The sequence below is a fragment of the Salvelinus fontinalis genome, chromosome 18, assembly GCF_029448725.1.
Source record: "Salvelinus fontinalis isolate EN_2023a chromosome 18, ASM2944872v1, whole genome shotgun sequence".
Lineage (NCBI taxonomy): Eukaryota > Metazoa > Chordata > Actinopteri > Salmoniformes > Salmonidae > Salvelinus > Salvelinus fontinalis.
This window is the reverse complement of record NC_074682.1, coordinates 22,722,592-22,738,562: the sequence shown is the minus strand read 5'-3', so window position 1 is coordinate 22,738,562 and position 15,971 is coordinate 22,722,592. Positions and strand designations below refer to the sequence as shown.

Below are 15,971 nucleotides of genomic sequence, written 5' to 3'. Positions count from 1 at the left end.
AGCCAGCAGCAAGACTCATATGCTGACCCCCAAAAAAGTAGCCTGCTCAAGACATCTCTATAACAATGGGGTTTTCATTGCCTTGAGCATGCTGATTAGGCCTAACCTAAAGTAAGTGAAAACTGGACGGTTAGGTATTTTAGGTAGGTGGATCAGTTTGACTTGTGAATATGAAGATATCAATTTCAATTTCTTCTACCTAAGGTGTATTTACAAATTTAAAGGAACGTTAGAGTGATCAGTGTATTATTTTCATAATGTGACCGAGGATTTCATAAAAGGGAATCCATGAAATGTAACAAAAGGTATTTTTTACACCACTATGTAGTAATCCATTCTCCATTGTAAGCTATGCGTATAGTAAACCAATAAAATACAGAATAATTCCTATTCAATCATTGAAACTATTTGCAAAGCCTTCTATCTCCCAGAGAGTACCGTCTATCACGTATATACAGTACGTGTGTGTGTGAATAATCCTGAATTATTGAGCCACTTCAAGATAACATAAAGAAGAATATAAAATAATATTGGGATTGTATAGACATCTGTAATGATGCTCTCTCACTGGCACCTGAGGTTCATAGGATGCAAACCTTCCAGGCCGAACAAAAGGTATCCTCACTCTTACTGTCTTGGAGAACATGCAGGGAAACTAGGGCGTGCCAATGATTCCTTTGGTACAAAACAACCTTGAGAGCAACAGTTTTCTCTGTCAAAATGTGTAGTATTTTAATTAAAGAAAGCATAAATAAACTCAATGTACAGTAGTATTAACCTTGGAGATCACTACACAAAGTTTTTACAGCATTGGCTGAGTCCTTGTGACTTACAATGGGTACAGCACTCACTTCATTGTTTGGGAAAGTAGGAGAGATAGTGCCTCACACTGGTCAGGAGTAGATACATAACATGGGACTGCATCAAATGTGCCATTGCTTCTGCAAATCTTGATCATATTTCCCCTCTCTGAATAGGAATCACACATCATAGAGCTTGTCTTTGTTGTATGTTCTGGATCAAAACAAGGTGATTTATAGATTCAGAACTTTTTTAAATGTCAATGTAGCCAGCCATTCCATCACCAGTGACATAATTAAATGCTTACAGCCCACACAATTTTTTCCCAAGTGCAAACAAGCACAAGTTCATTACACTATCCTTTTTCTCCACATTTCTTGGCAAATTGGTTTTCTACAGTACCCAAACAAAATAATGTTTTACTGTGCAGGTAGGTAGTACAGAAGGTAATGGTGGGAGTAAGGTCAATGATTAGCTGATACTCTAGAGTTGTGAAAGTTGTTAAACGGAGTCAGTTTAGGAGGCGTTGAGGTCAGTACATACCAGAACCTACAGTGCTCTTAATCTCCCTTGATGTTTCAGGTATAGGCCTACACAGTGCAGTCAACACAGCACTGATTAGTTGATTTATATTCAAGGCTCTGTATTTGTATTTGTGTTACTACTGTACAATATACACTGTAGTACTACTGTATGATCTTGTTACTTGCATGGATACTGTACATGCATTGTTGTGCTACACAAGGAGATATAGTACACCATATGGAGGAGTCAGTTTAATCCCTTGATCATTGTTTAACCAATGGCTGTGGACTGTCTATGATGTGCTGTAGGTGATAGCCTATAAACGTGAAAGTGTTGTGTTCATGTTAGGAAGAGTGTTGGTTGTCTGTTTCCTCCCTATTGTTCACATGGAGCCATACAGAGTCAATCCTCAGGAGCATGGCCTTACATCACAGTTGTTTACACAAATTACTGCTATTTACACAGCAGAGTGAAAAGCCCCTGAGGTGGCGTCAAATCAAAGCATGCCTCAACAAACCCCTTTTACAGAAAATCCAAACATTGGCGTAAATTGTACTATATAGGGTAACGATACTTTGATCTCGTGCAAATTGGTTCCAAATGTCCAAAGGTCCCGTAACTGACTGCGGATTACATTTTTCTCTTCAAATAAAGAAAAGTGAAAATCAAAAATCACGGTATGAGTAGGGAGGTTCACAACTACCGATGCCAAGGGCAGTAGCTCTGCATCCTGATTTTAAAGCTAATATCTGGAGGTCATGTGTTAAAATAGGAGCTTGAATTTCCTGTCAAGAGATTAACCAGCCAGAGATCATTATATCATCATGATGAAGTAAGGAAACTCCTGTAATATCATTGAAAATCCCTGCTGAACACCAGCACCGAGCAAACCTCTGACACATCTCCTCTTCACCAGCTCACTGGTGACTGAATAACCACATCCCATTATCACAACTTGAAGTTGTAATAAGACAATTGGCAAGGATATACTGTAATTCAACCCAAATCTCTCCTCTCTTTCCGCTTTTTTGTTTGTCTCTCGATCTCTCCCCCTCCCCTCGGTCTCTCTCTCTCTCTCAGGTGTACTTTAAGCGGGATGGAGAGTTGATAGAGGTGATATCCTACATCCACCCCTCAGCCGAGGACGGCGGTAGCTCAGCAGGGGTGCGGGGTGCCAGGCCACTCATCAGCAGAGACCTGGACGACACCAAGCTGCAGAGGTCCCTCTCCCTATTGGACCCCGAGGGCCGGCCAGCCCGCATGTTCACCGAGAGCCCTGAGCGTCGTTGGACCCCGGGCCAGCACACCCAGGGTCGGCAGCAGAAGGAGCAGCCCAGCCCTGCCACGGAGATCATTCCAGAGACAGTTGTGAGCCGGGAGTTCCCTCGCTGGGTCCAGAGCACTGACCCACTCTACTACTTCAGCCACACCCACATCTCCCAGAGTGATGGCTCTGTGCTGGTGCAGGCCAGACTCACCTGGACCCTTAACCCCCAGCTGGACAATGACGCCATGTTCAGCTGTGAGGTCAAGCACCCAGCACTGTCCATGCCCATGCAGACAGAGGTCACACTGGGTGAGTACAACAGAAATATCCTACCCCTAACCCACTCCTCTCTCCTTGTTTCCCCAATCGCTGTACTCAATCTCTGAGCCTCCTTATGTATCCCTCGCGAATCTACTCAGAACAACACTGATTTCCATTCGATGCTTAATTGTGTAGTGACTGACAAGGCAATTAATCGAGCTGTCTGTTGCTAAATTGAGTTAACTCACAACCGTTATTGAAGAAGTCAACCTGAATTAAGGAAGTCAAATTAGAATTTATACACAATCAGCCACGTGATATCCTGTATTGGAGGAAGTCGTTGGAGGAGTCGATGCAGTGCTGATATGATAAACATAAACATTAAGTTCACTGAGAAAAGAGTAACTGGTAGAGGGCAGAGTGTGGTGCAGTAAGGAGAAGCTGCTACTGCTGGTACAGGTACAAGTTACACGCTGTGTGCACACTTCATTTCCTCAGAGCACCAGCTTTCATCTCCTTCACACCTTTAGAGGGGCCTTCTCCTCCTGCTAGTGTCCCTTTCTCACCTTGGTGTGTTGATAGACATGGGGCGGCTCGAACCGCTCACACTTTAACTGTGTGAAGCTTTTGGAGTTTTGCTGTTAGAACAACAACAACAGCGGAGCTAGAAAACACTCAACCAACACAGAAGGACCAGTGTTTAGGGTCTATAAAGGATTTACCAATCATGGCTAACAAGTGCCTATGTGTCAGCAAAGAGCTAGCTCACTGCTTGAGGGCCTGCATACTGCAAATAATACACGTTCAATCTGTTTATAATTCTACCCTTGTATATTAAAGTAACTTCCCAGTGTAAATCTCACTTTTAAAAGTTCATATTCTGTTAACTCATCCAAATAATGTTATTGACTAGTCCCATATTTTTGGCCAAAGCATAAATTGTAGAAGAAAAAAAAAACACACAGACCATTTAAAAATGCTTGCTATTTCCTCATAGAACAGGATGTCATCTCCTTGTGGAGGATGAGCTGGCAAATCAGCAGTTTAGAGAAGGATGACCTGGTCAATTAGATGTCTATTTGCATGATTATTTTTAATGACCGGTATACGCTCACACCATTCTGTTGTTGGGATAAGCCCACACAATTCCAACTCAAAAAAGCTGCTTTTTAACATACTTAATTGCCATTTTTTGGAAGGAAAACAATTTCATAAGGATATATTGATATTATGTGTCTTCTCAAGACAGATTGCTGAAATTATGATTTTAACAGCCTCTTCTTTACTGTTGTTACATGTTTATGGTAAAAAATACTCTGGACCCAGAGGGGTGTAGGCCCAGAGAAAGCCTTGCTAACTGTCAATGGCTTTCATATTTTGACAAGTTTTTTCTATGCTGTGATTCAAGCCATTAATTTACCAGTAGCTTTGTTCTGTAAAGGGATGACAACAGCTTCTTCAGACATTCCTCCTCACCACCCTGAGAGTTGAGAACAGAAAATGTGCATTTGTTGATTTTAATTGGAGTACACTTGAAATTCAAAGCATTCATAAACCTGCTTGGAGCAGATTGAACCTGGGGTAGTATGAGTGAGAGCTGCTGTTGTTATAGAGTAGTAATAATAGCCAGTACATGTGTTGATATACTGTAGTAAATATCACGTATGGTTAGAATTGTGTCACCACTTGAAAACATTATCTCTACTATACGTATATCCTGGTTTGATGTAATAATCTAAAACTGGACACATTTTAAGTATTTCCCCCAGACGGGCCAGAACCTATCTTTTGATTATACAGTTTATTCCAGCTAATTGCTCCTGGGACCTGTCATCCACTCCTGTCCCTTGGCCCTGGCTTTCAGAGCTGTGTTTGGTGAGGAAAGGAACCCTCTGGGCACGGACGTCAATTCAACGTCTATTCCACGTTTGTTCAATATAATTTCATAGAAATTACATGGAAAGAGCGTTGAATCAACCAGTGTGTGCTCAGAGGGAAGTTTTTGCACTGTCCATAAGTAATACATATTTCACTGATTTAATATCAAATCAAAGCTTATTGGTCACATACACAGATTTGAAGATACTATCGCAGGTGCAGAAAAATGTTTGTTTCGAGCTCCAACAATGTGGTAATACCAAGCAATAATAAAAATGTACAAAACAATACACACATAATCCAGAAAAATGTAGTAATTAATTAATTAACAAATATCAGAATGAGCAATGCCAGATACCGGAATATAAATATATATACATATAATGGTGTGTAAAGACAGTATGGACAGTATATGAAACGAATATGTGTGTACAGTGGTAGTTCTATAGGATGAACCATGATTGGAATACAGTATATATTAAGCAGGTAAAACAGTATGTAAACATTATTAAAGTGACCAGTGTTCAATTACTATTTGCATAGGGCAGCAGTCTCTAAGGTGCAGGGTAGATTACCAGTTGATAGCCGGCTATAACAGTGACTAAGGTTCAGGGCAGGGTACTGGGCGGAGCCCGGCTAGTTTTGAGTGTTTGATGGCCTGAAAATACAGTAGAAGCTGTTTCTCAGTCTCTCGTTCCCAGTCTTGATGCATCTGTACTGTCTCCAGCCTTCTAGATGGTCCTTGATGATCTTCTTCTTGTCCTTCCCATCTACACCGGCTGCTGTAGATGTCCTGGAAGGCAGTCAGTGTACTCCCGGTGATACGTTGGGCTGATCGCACCACCCTCTGGAGAGCCCTGCGGTTGCAGACGGTGCAATTGCCATACCAGGCGGTGATACAGCATGACAGCAAACTCTCAATTGTGCATCTGTAAAAGTTTGTGATGGTCTTAGGGACCAAGCTGAATTTATTCAGTCTCCTGAGGTTGAAGAGGTGGCGGTGCGCCTTATTCAACACGCTGTCTGTGTGAAGGGACCATTTCAGCTTGTCAGTGATGATATTTTCCTGGCACCGCTACACCAGGGCCATCACCTCCTCACTGTAGGCTGTCCTGTCATTGTTGGTAATCAGGCCTACCATTCTTGTGTTGTCAGCAAACTTGATAATTGAGTTGGAGACATGGGAGCCAACCAGACATGGGTGAACAGGGAGTACAGGAAGGAGCTGAGCATGTACCCCTGTGGGCCTCACGTGCTGAGGATCAGCGTGGCGGAGAGTTGTTGCCTACCTTCACCACTTGGGGGAGCCCATTAGGAAGTCCAGGACCCAGATACACAGGAAGGGGTTCAGACCCAGGGCCTTGAGCTAAGTGATGAGCTTGGAGGGAACTATGGTGTTGAAGGCTGAGCTGTAGTCGATGAACAGGATTCTTACATAGGTATTTCTCATGTGCAGGTGGGATAGGGCAGTGTGCAGTGCAATGGCGATTATGTCTTCCATGGATCTGTTGGGGAGATATGCAAATTGTAGTTTGTTTAGGGTGTTGGCTAAGGTGGAAGTGATAGTCCTTACCTATCCTCGCAAAGCACCTTATGATGACCGAAGTCAGTGCTACGGGGCTATAGTCATTTAGTTAAGTTACCTTCACTATCTTGGGTACAGGAACAACGGTGGACATCTTGAAGCAAGTGGGTACAAAAGACTGGGATATTAAAAGATTGAATATGTCTGTAATTAGGCTGGGGTGTTATCCAGATGATCATATTGTCATATTGGTCTTCTCTCATCCCGGGATTTACGGTTTTATCGGCTAGCACACAAGGTGGTGCTAAAAACAAGAAAATCCCATTGGGCCTCTATTCCAATAATGCTAACAAAATTAGCACAAACCAATAGCAAAATTACATAGACGTTGTTAGCTAAATGCTCATGAGCGAAAACTAACATAAACTAATTGCAAAGTCAAGCAAATACAGCTCATAAAGTAATACAAGCATAGCTAATAGCTACCGATTGTCATTTTCGTTGAGTGTGAACATTTACAAGTGAAAGGGAACTAGAGAAATTGTGCAAATTAACAAAGTTGTGATGCTTTTCTGAAGGAAAGGAGCAGAGGGGAAAAGCTAGTAGGAAGAAATTACAACTGTACAGATAACTCATCCAGAGCTCTTTGACTTCTGGCAGAAATACATTATAAGATATCTGATGGCAAACATTTAGTAGTGAATTGCATACAAGTGTAACTTCATCACCTCATGTGCGCCGTACAACAGAAATTCGCCGATAGATACAGAACGCTATGGACTCATCATCTCCCGCTTTCTCCCATTGTGCTATAACAAACAAACACGTGACTGGCTCAACTGTTCTGGGGAACTATGGTAAGCTTTATAATGTAGTGTATTGCACAAGTTGACTACAGGTATTTACTTATGAAGTAGCTACTAATATTCAAATTTATAGAAAATCTTTGAAGAAATAGTTTTGACTATATTGAAAAACCATTGTGTCACGATCGTGTGGAGGAGAGACGGACCAAAACGCAGCATGTGGAAAATAAGCCATCTTCTTTTTTTTTCTACGAAGATGAACATGAAACGAAACACTATTACAAACCATACAAAAACAACAAACGACCGTGAAGCTATACAAACATAAGTGCTGACACAAAACACTTCGACATAGACAATTCCCCACAAACAGCTAAAGCCTATGGTTACCTTAAATATGGCTCCCAATCAGAGACAACAATAACCAGCTGTCTCTAATTGAGACCCAATTCAGGCAACCATAGACTTTCCTAAACACCTACACTCAACCATAGACACAGCTAGACAACTATACTAAACATAAACCCAACTACTCTAAATAAACCCCCTAAACCTTACAACCACCCTAGACACTACAAAACCCACATAAATTACCCATGTCACACCCTGACCTAACTAAAATAATAAAGAAAACAAAGAATACTAAGGCCAGGGCGTGACACATTGCGTGTTTTTTTCCAAATACCCCGGTATACGCTCAAGCATATCCATGAACACTCCAGCCAGCTGGTCTGCAAATGCTTTTAGGACAAGGCTTGGGTTAACATGCTTAAATTAGTTACTCTTATCTGACACGGAAAATGAGAGCACACAGTCCTAGTGACCGTCGGGGGCCCGCGTTGACGGCTCTATGTTGTTTGTCTCGAAGCGGGCAAAGGTGTTTAGCTCATCCGGGAGCGAGGCATCAGTGTGGCTGGCTTTCCATTTATAATCCGTGAATGTCTGGACTCCCTGTCACATACAGTACCAGTCAAAAGTTTGGACACACCTACTCATTCAAGGGTTTTTCTTTATTTTTAATATTTTCTACATTGTAGAATAATAGTGAAGAGAACAACACCAATTAAATAACACATGGAATCATGTAGTAACCAAAAAAAGTATTAAACACTCTTGGCATTCTCTCAAAAAGCTTCATGAGGAATGCTTTTCCAACAGTCTTGAAGGAGTTCCCACATATGCTAAGAACTTTTTGTCTGCTTTTCCTTCACTCTGCAGTCCAACTCATCCCAAACCATCTCAATTGGGTTGAGGTCGGGTGATTGTGGATGCCAGGTCATCTGATGCAGCACTCCATCACTCTCCTTCTTGGTCAAATAGCCCTTACACAGCCTGTAGGTGTGTTTTGGGTCATTGTTCTGTTGAAAACAAATGATAGTCCCACTAAGTGCAAACCAGATGGGATGGCGTATCACTGCAGAATGCTGTTGTAGCCATGCTGGTTGAGTATGCCTTGAAATCTAAATAAATCAGAGACAGCGTCCTCAGCAAATCACCCACACACCATCACACCTCCTCCTCCACACTTCATGGGGGGAATCACACATGCAGAGATCATCCGTTCACCTACTCTGCGTCACACAAAGACACACATTTGACAAAAACTTGAACTCATCAGACCAAAGGACAGATTTCCACCGGTCCAATGTCCATTGCTCGTGTGTCTTGGCCCAAGCAAGTCTCTTCTTCTTATTGGTGGCCTTTAGTAGTGGTTTCTTTGCAGAAATTCGACCACGAAGGCCTGAACCAGGTTGGCATGTAGCCTAGTGGTTAGAGTGTTGGACTAGTAACCGAAAGGTTGCAAGATTGAATCCCTGAGCTGACAAGGTAAAAATCTGTCGTTCTGCCTCTGAACAAGGCAGTTAACCCATTGTTCCTAGGCCGTCATTGAAAATTAGAATTTATTCTTAACTGACTTGCCTAGTTAAATTAAAAAAAAAAAAAAAAATGTAAAAAATCATGCGGTGTCCTCTGAACAGTTGATGTTGAGATGTGTCTGTTACTTGAACTCTGTGAAGCATTTATTTGGGCTGCCATCTGAGGTGCAGTTAACTATAATGAACTTATCCTCTGCAGCAGAGGTAACTCTGGGTATTCCTTTCCAGTGGCAGTCCTCAAGAGAGCCAATTTCATCTAAGAGCTTGCAACTTTTTGAAACCGAAACAGTTCTTGAATTTTTTTCCAATATTGACTGACCATCAAGTCTTAAAGTAATATTAGACTGTCGTTTCTCTTTGCATTTTTGAGCTATTCTTGCCATAATATTGACTCCGTGTTTTTTTCCCAAGTCAGGTTATCTTCTGTATACCACCCCTACCTTGTCAGGACACAACTGATTGGCTCAAACACATTAAGAAGGAAAGAAATTCACTTTCCACGTTTTCACTTTAAAAAAAGCACACCTGTTATTAATTGAAATGCCTTCCAGGTGACTACCTCATGAAGTTAGTTAAGAGAAGGCCGAGAGTGTGCAAAGTTGTCATCAAGGCAAAGGGTGGCTACTTTGAAGAATCAAAATATAAAATATATTTTGATTGGTTTAACATTTTGGGTTCCTACATGATTCCGTATGTGTTATTTCATAGTTTTGACGTCTTCACTATTATTCTACAATGTAGAAAAAGTACAAATAAAGAAAAACCCTGGAATGAGTAGGTGTGTCCAAACTTTTGACTGGTTATGTACTTTATGTAAGCCGTTGAAATGCGACTCCACTTTGTCCTTGTACTGTTGTTTTGCCTCTTTGATTGTCTTACAGAGGTTGTAGCTGGTCTGTTTGTCTGTTTGACACATCCATGCTCCCAGTTACCTGTTTTTGGTTAAATACGCTTTCAGTTTTGCGGAAATACTGCCATCTATCCACAGTTTTTGCTTTGGTTCTAATCGTCACAGTGTGAACAACATACTCTATGCACTTCCTGATGAACTCCGTCACCAAGTCAGTTTATATGTCGATCCTATTCTCAGAGGCGACCTGGAACATTTTCCTATTCCACGTGATTAAAACAATCTTGAAGCATAGATTCCAATTGGTCAGCACAGTCCCCTAAAACACGCTTGTACGTTCTTGAACAGCTTTTGAGGTGCCTTTGCTCCAGTTTGGTGGGTGTGGCGAGGTGTGGCTTGAAGCAATGAATGACATAAAGGGCAGTGACCACGCTAACAGCGTTCCCCAACCCGCAACCCAAACCCTTCTTGTTTTTCAACTGGTCGTTCATTACAGTACTCTTTCCATTCAATTGAACATTCCAGAACATAAAAACTTACTGAATGCAGCCCTGTTTAAGTTTCTTTCTATAGGTGGGGAGGACCAGAGTGGAGGCGTGATCTGATTTGCCGAAGGGAGGGTGGGGAGGGCCTTATGTAACGCTCACGGAAGTGAGTATAGCAATGATCCAGGGTCCTTGTTGTGTGTGTAGCACAGGAGATGTCTTGATAGAATTTCTGTAGCGTTTTCCTAAGATTTTGTTTATTAAAGTCCCCAGATACAATAAGTGTGGCCTCAGGATATGCAGTTTCCAGTTTTCACAGTTCTGTGTAAGCTTGGGGGAAATATACACGGCAGTAACGATGACCAAAGACAATTCTCTCAGGAGGTAATGCAGTCGGCATATGTTGATGAGGTATTCCAGATCGGTAGAACAAAAGGATTTGAGTTCCTGTACGTTACCACAATCACACCATGAGTTGATAATCATGAAACAAACTCCTCCACCTTTCTTTTGCCTGGAGAGTTCTTTCTTCCTGTTGATCCACATGACGGATGGAGAACCTCGCTGGCTGAATGGACAGGAACAATTCATCCGGAAAGAGCCATGATTCCGTAAAACAGAGTATGTTACAGTCCTTGATGTCTTTCTGGAAGGACATCCTCGCCCTGGACTCGTCTACTTTATTGTCCAGGGACCGAACATTAACGAATAATGTACTCGGAAGCAGTGGATGGTATGCACACTGAATGAGACAGAGCGACATTCTGGCAACTGACCAATGTTGTATTACATATCATGAATATTAACAAGCTGCTCTGTGCTCGCCTTACAAATTGATTTGGGATGGGGCCTTGGGAGCTTCTCAGAATGGGCCACACCTCTGTGAGTTTCTTGCCTGGGTCTCACCATTCGCCTCAGTTCCAGAATTCATTAACTCAGTGCATCTGAATAATTAAAGGACTGTACTCTTTTTATTTACATGTTCTATTATTCAGCAGCATGAAAAGACTGGAGGAATTATCATTTCATATACGATGCTGAAATATGATCCATGCCTGCGTCCACCAGTCATTTCTTCGCCAGACCGTGATAATCACAGAGCAGATGTTCTATTTCAGGAGGGCTGGTGTAACGTTTGAGAGTGTCTGTCTGTGTGTTGGTGTTTGTGGTGCGTGTGCGTGCATGCATGCATCTGTGCGTGCGTCTCTATGTTCACCTGCGTCTCATCTCCATATTTATCACACTTTCATCTTGGTATTGTAAGGAGTCCAGTGCAGGCTGCGGGTTAGATGTGTGAGATGAATGATAGTGTTGGATTGATGATGACGCAATGATACCACAGGCACCCCTTTTCAATTGTTTGTTCTGTCTTTGCTCTCTCTTCCACATAGTGAAACCACTCTATATTTAAGCAATAAGGCACAAGGGGATGTGGTATATGGCCAATATACCACCGCTAAGGGCTGTTCTAAAGCACGACGCATCGCGGAGTGCCAGGACACAGCCCTTAGCTGTGTTATATTGGCCATATACCACAAACCCCCGGTTACCAGCGTAATTAGAAAAATAATACATGCTTTGTCATACCAGTGGCATACTGTCTAATATACCACGACTGTCAGCCAATCAGCATTCAGTGTTCGAACCACCCAGTTTATAAATGTGTACATTCATCAATCTGACTCCATTATTAGGTGAATAAATGCAACAAGTCCTGTGCGAATCCTTGCATCACCGACTCAGTATGACTATAATGAACATGTGTCTATCTTGCACCGTTGTGCAATTATTAAGAGGCTAGATACAAATAGCTAATCCTGGCAACCAATGTTCTAGCATTAATTTATTGAGTCAAGTAGATCAGGGATGTCAAGGTGGAACCCAAGCATATGCTATGTGTAGTGTAAATAACAACTACCTTTAGACCTACTAAATTATGACTGTAAAGTCAATCAAATAATCACTGTAAAATTAGGAATATATTTACTCAATTCAACTAATTGGATTTATTAGTCATGAAATAATTAACACAATTACAGTGTACATGAAAAACATTATGCGTTACAGAATAACAGAGTAAATTACTATCAACTAAACAAGATTTAACGTGGTTACACATGTCTTCAATTCAGAATAATCTCTAAGAGAAAAAAATGTGTGTCTGATACACACACACAAGCTTGCTAACAGTCCTCAAAGTATAAGTGAATTCACTGCCCTTTTAACCAAATTCAAGCAGTGCATCCCAATCTTGGCAGTTTCCTAGTGAAAACAAAAGGCAGGAGCAACACATCCAGATTATAATCTAATAAACTACATTTGAATGTTATGACCAGACAACAGGAATGTGCCTGATAACCAGTCAACCCAAAATATATCAACCAGAAAACATACAATGCAATGAGACATAGAAATTTTGCAGCTCTTTACGAGCTCTTGAAACAAACTAAACACAACACTTTAATTCACACAGTAACATTAATTTCACCAATTAAAGTTTTTAGCAGTCCTGGCATTAGTGACCCCAGGACTTCCGTGGGAACGTCTAGTCCTGGAGACTGCCACAGCGAAGGTATGGCTCTCTCCTGTGAGATGCAAATATACAACTATCCATTCGGACAATGCCAAATTGAATCAACACGCCAGGCTAGTTACTAGACACCTCTTCGTCACTGGCCTTCATCATCGTTCACATTTGTTCACTCTTTCTATTTGATCAACTACAGTAATCCCCCGTTTGGAACCTTTGTGTTGTGACATAACAGCATTGAACCAGTATTATAGTTACCACAAGCAGGCTCGCCAAGACGCATGCGTGATACACCAAGTCCCAGGTGTATGCGTATTTGGCCAAGGCAGTGGAGGCACCAGCTTGGCTTGCATGAACTGCTCATCCATGGCAGTTACAGTCCTGGTGCTCTCCTCATAGAAGGTATAGTCCCACCAGGGAGGAACGTCAGTCTTTAGAGGTACTCTGCATAGAATGCTCAGCTGTCCCATCGTGGAATCCTCGATCACCTCCATCAGAAGGTGTGGGTTAGCTGGACAGATCAGGCCCATCATCGGAGTCAGTTTGCAAATTCGATGAATCCCCAATCTTTGTGAAAGACTTGGAAAGCATTACAAATAGCAATACAGTGAAAGTACACACTTCAACTTGCTAACATTCTGCAATGTATGAGAAATACATATGACGCACTAAATGTCTCATGACAAGAGTTATGAATAAAGTTTCCCTATCATTAATATAGAATATAGCCAACAAAATTATCCCATCAACTATCTGACCCAAACGGAGGACGAGTTAGTGGACACAAGATCTGGATGGACAAAAGGAAACAAGCAAAAAACAAGCACAATAAAAAACCATACCATCCAGCATCATTGCAAATAACAATTCAAACAATATATGGTGATGAACAATTATTCCCCCCCCCCCCCCCCCCCCCTTTGAGAGGGATGAGTTTGGAACAAATGAGAACACTCTAAAACAATCCATATAGTGTTGAGCAAATGGTAACATACATTTTGTAAATTCAACTTTTCATCAGTCGCCACACCTCTTCTAGCATCAGCGACCCCAGAGTACTTCCGTGCTAATGTTTCGTCCTGGACATTGCCACGGCGAAGGTGTGGCTCCCTCCTGTGAGATGCAGATATACAGCCAACCATACGGATAATGCCAAATTGAATTAACATGCCAAGCTAGTCACATCTTTATCACTGGCTTTTATAATCATTCACATTTCTTCACTCACTATTTTTCGACTACAACTCAACCAGACAATGCTGCAGGTTCTGTCTATTTCTGAGTTATCGACAGTCATCCAAATCTGTCAGAGGCTAGGCCTGCTGATGTTTGGCTGAATCACAAAGCACACCTGATGCAGAGAACGCTGTTGTTTACTGAGAGCACAGTGTGTCCACTGACCCATCCCACAGTGCTAACAGTTCAAGGCTGACCAGTGAGGAGGTTGGGTTGCTGGTCAACATCTTGGGATACTAGGGCTTATTTCCCTGTGAAGCCAGGGCACTCCCAGGTGCCGCAGTATGTCAGTCACATTGCATGCTGTTCTAATCAAAGGTGATGACGTTGGACGCCAACTGTCGTTGTTGGAGTGGGTCCCAGAAATTAGCTATCATCCTCTCAATGGTGCCAGCAAGCACTGTGAAGCCAGTACTGGAAATACCTTTCGGACGGGAAGTGGGAGGTGGGAAGCAGGCAGTGGAGCAATCACACTCCCCAGGTAACTGGATAAGTGATATCTTCATCATGGACTTGAGACCACTTATAGTGTAATACTGTAATTTTGATGTGTATGATGAGCTTGATTCAATGTCAAATCTTTCATTTAGGGCTGATAATTGATATGTCTACTTTAGGCCTAACTCAATACAAGTGCTGGACTATAGTTTCCCCAGTTCTGTCCAGTTCTTTCAGATAATTGTTTTTCCACATTTAGGTAGCCTGACTTAGATGCATTTAATTTCAACATAGTAACTGTAGGGAGTCATTGTTGTCATTGAGTTATGTATTGACAAGCTTCTCTCTTGTCTTGCATGTATCTCACCACTCTGTGCTCTACGCGGTAACGCCACAATCTGATTCACATCTCTGGAAGAGAGTAACAGAAGTAGAAGGAAGGAGATCCTGTTATCTAAAAGGGTCACCTGACTTGATATACTGTACATTGAACAAAAATATAAAGGTAACATGCAACCATTTCAATGATTTTACTGAGTTACAGTTCATATAAGGAAAGCAGTCAATTCAAATAAATTCATTAGCCACTAATTTATGGACTTCTCATGACCGGGAATACAGATATGCCTCTGTTGGTCACAGATAACTTTTTTTTAAAGTAGGGGTGTGGATCAGAAAACCAGTCAGTATATGGTGTGACGACCATTTGCCTCATGCTCATCCCTTTGCATAGATTTGATCAGGCTGTTGATTGTGGCCTGTGGAGTGTTGTCCCACTCCTCTTCAATGGCTGTGCGAAGTTGCTGTATATTGTCAGGAACTGGAACACACGTCAATCCAGAGCATCCCAAACATGCTCAATGGGTGAAATGTCTGGGTATGCAGGCCAGAACTGGGAAATGTTCCGCTTCCAGGAATTGTGTACAGATCCTTGCGACATAGTGACCTGCATTACCGTGCTGAAACATGAGATGATGACTGCAGATGAATGGCACGACAATGGGTCTCAGGATCTCGTCACTGTATCTCTGTGCATTCAAATTGCCTTTGATAAAATGCAATTGCGTTCATTGTCTGTAGCTTAAGCCTGCACATACCATAACCCAACCGCCACCATGGGGAACTCTGTTCACAACGTTGACCTCAGAAAACCACTCTGGGATTAATCTGTGTAGAGCACTTTAGTGAGCATTTGCCCACAGAAGTCAGTTACAATGCCAAAATGCAGTCAGGTCAAGACCCTGTTGAGGACAACAAACAAGCAGATTAGTTTCCCTGAGACAGTTTCTGACAGTTTGTGCAGAAATTCTTTGGTTGTGCAAACCCACAGTTCCATCAGGTCTCAGACGATCCCGCAGGTGAAGGAGCCAGATGTGGAGGACCTGGGCTGGCGTTGTTACACGTGGTCTGCAGTTGTGAGGCCGGTTGGACATACTGAAAAATTCTCTAAAACGACGTTGGAAGCGATTTATGGTAGAGAAATGAACATTAA

General features: G+C 42.0%; 1 protein-coding gene across 2 annotated transcripts in view; it reads left to right on the top strand.

Moving 5' to 3' along the window:
* The window catches only part of LOC129815167 (immunoglobulin superfamily member 21-like), a 309,353-nt gene that overhangs the window by 267,047 nt on the left and 26,335 nt on the right, over nt 1–15,971 (top strand). For both annotated transcript variants that reach the window (XM_055868652.1, XM_055868651.1), the window contains exon 6: nt 2,407–2,902. In XM_055868652.1, coding sequence (XP_055724627.1) covers nt 2,407–2,902 — 496 coding nt within the window. The remainder of the gene's footprint in view (nt 1–2,406; nt 2,903–15,971) is intronic.